Here is a 1,469-nt window from a genome sequence, read left to right on the forward strand (position 1 = left end):
CAGCCACTGGCCCCTGCATAGGAGAGCCTTGAGCTGTTGGTGGGGACAACCTCAGTGGTGGAAGAGGCACTCTGCACCCTTTGTGGACATTTGGGACCCTCACGGGGTGCCTCTGTTCCCCAGGTTGCTGGAGGAAGCCATGAGCGGACAGTACCTGAGCGGCAACTTCTCCCTGCCCTGCCCTCCGGGGCTGGACATCCCTGAGGAGCAGCGCTACACCATCACGGCCAACACCCTCAAGGTGAGCTGAGCCCGCTGCCTAGCAGGGAGACCCCATTCTCCTGCCTGCTTCATCCTCCTGGGGCTGCCCCTCTCTGCCGGGCCACGGCAGGGCCCTGGGCTGCCAGAGGGCTTTGTTTCTCAAGGAGTTGCTTCTTCCACAGACCCTCCTGCTGCTGGGCTGCTTTGCCGTGTTCTGGACTTTCTACTACATGCTGGAGGTTTGTCTGACCAGGAATAACGTGGGGCTGGACCTGACCTGCAGCAGCTCCACCGCCTGCAAGTGGTACCAGCAGGGAGGGAAGCACCGGGGCCTGGAGAGCGGCCTGGAGATGGAGTCAGTGCCGCTGTACCACGAGAAGGACACGGAGGATGTGGAGATGGAGTGTGAGCATCCAGCCCCTGCCCAGGAGCACGAGGGGGAGGAGGGGTCCTGGACCCCCACCCACCCCAAACTTCCCAGCAGTGGCAGAGCCGCTGGATTCCACGAGGCCGCCCCTGCCGGAGCGGGGTACCTGGGCCGGGAGGTGACAGCCGAGCTGCTCTCGGGGGACAGGGAGCACCAGCCATGCTAGTGGGGGTCTGGGCTGTGTCCCTCCTGCTCAGGGTGTCCTTCCTGAGTGTGGGCAGCAGAAACTTCATGAGCCACGGGGACCATGGCTGCTGTGTCCCGCGGACAGGAGAGGAAGAAGAGTGCTGGCAGGAAGGGGAGCTTCCCTTCCCTCGCTCTGGAAATAAAAGCAAGCCTTAAACCCTTTCCTAACAGAGCCTGCCCTGCAGCGACGCTCAGCGCTCCCCTGTATGTGCCCATGGCTCCTGGGTGTGTGGCAGGGCTGAGCACTGAGTCCCCTGCGTCACAGCTCCTGTAGCACGGGGCAGAAGTGTTGCTTTGTCCCCAGATTCTGCAGAGGGAGCCTGGGAAGCGTGGCCGGGCCCTTGGCAGCTGCCTGTGCAGGTCCTTCTGTCAGGCTCCAGGCAGCGCTTGCTCCCCATCCCCGCTGCATGGGGGAGGCGGGAGGTGGCAGCGCTTCCTTCCCGCATCCTGCTGAGGGGGACAGGCCGGGGCTGTCCCCCCTTTGCCTGGTTTGGGCCAGGAAGGGGATGCTGAGTTGCTCTGGCAGTGGCTCATGTGCGAGCAGGGTTGGCTTGGCCGTGTTGTCTCTAGGTCCATCGGTTTATTTTTTTAAAGCTGGGGTTGGTTTTTTTTAATCGGCAAAGCCCTTTTGTGTAGCTTTCCAAATAAAGTCTGA

The 1,469-nt window shown here is 62.3% G+C and overlaps 1 protein-coding gene across 1 annotated transcript in view; it reads left to right on the plus strand.

The window, feature by feature from the left end:
* PCSK7 (proprotein convertase subtilisin/kexin type 7) overlaps positions 1-794 on the plus strand; it is a gene marked incomplete at its 5' end in the record, with an annotated part of 11,440 nt that extends 10,646 nt beyond the window's left edge. Inside the window, 2 exon segments of the mRNA XM_010181544.1 lie at positions 124-241; positions 384-794. Of these exon segments, the coding sequence (XP_010179846.1) occupies positions 124-241; positions 384-794 (529 nt within the window).
* Between the last annotated feature and the right edge of the window lie 675 nt (positions 795-1,469).

The sequence above is a fragment of the Mesitornis unicolor genome, unplaced genomic scaffold (assembly GCF_000695765.1).
Source record: "Mesitornis unicolor isolate BGI_N332 unplaced genomic scaffold, ASM69576v1 scaffold31053, whole genome shotgun sequence".
In the NCBI taxonomy this organism is placed as follows: Eukaryota; Metazoa; Chordata; class Aves; order Mesitornithiformes; family Mesitornithidae; genus Mesitornis; species Mesitornis unicolor.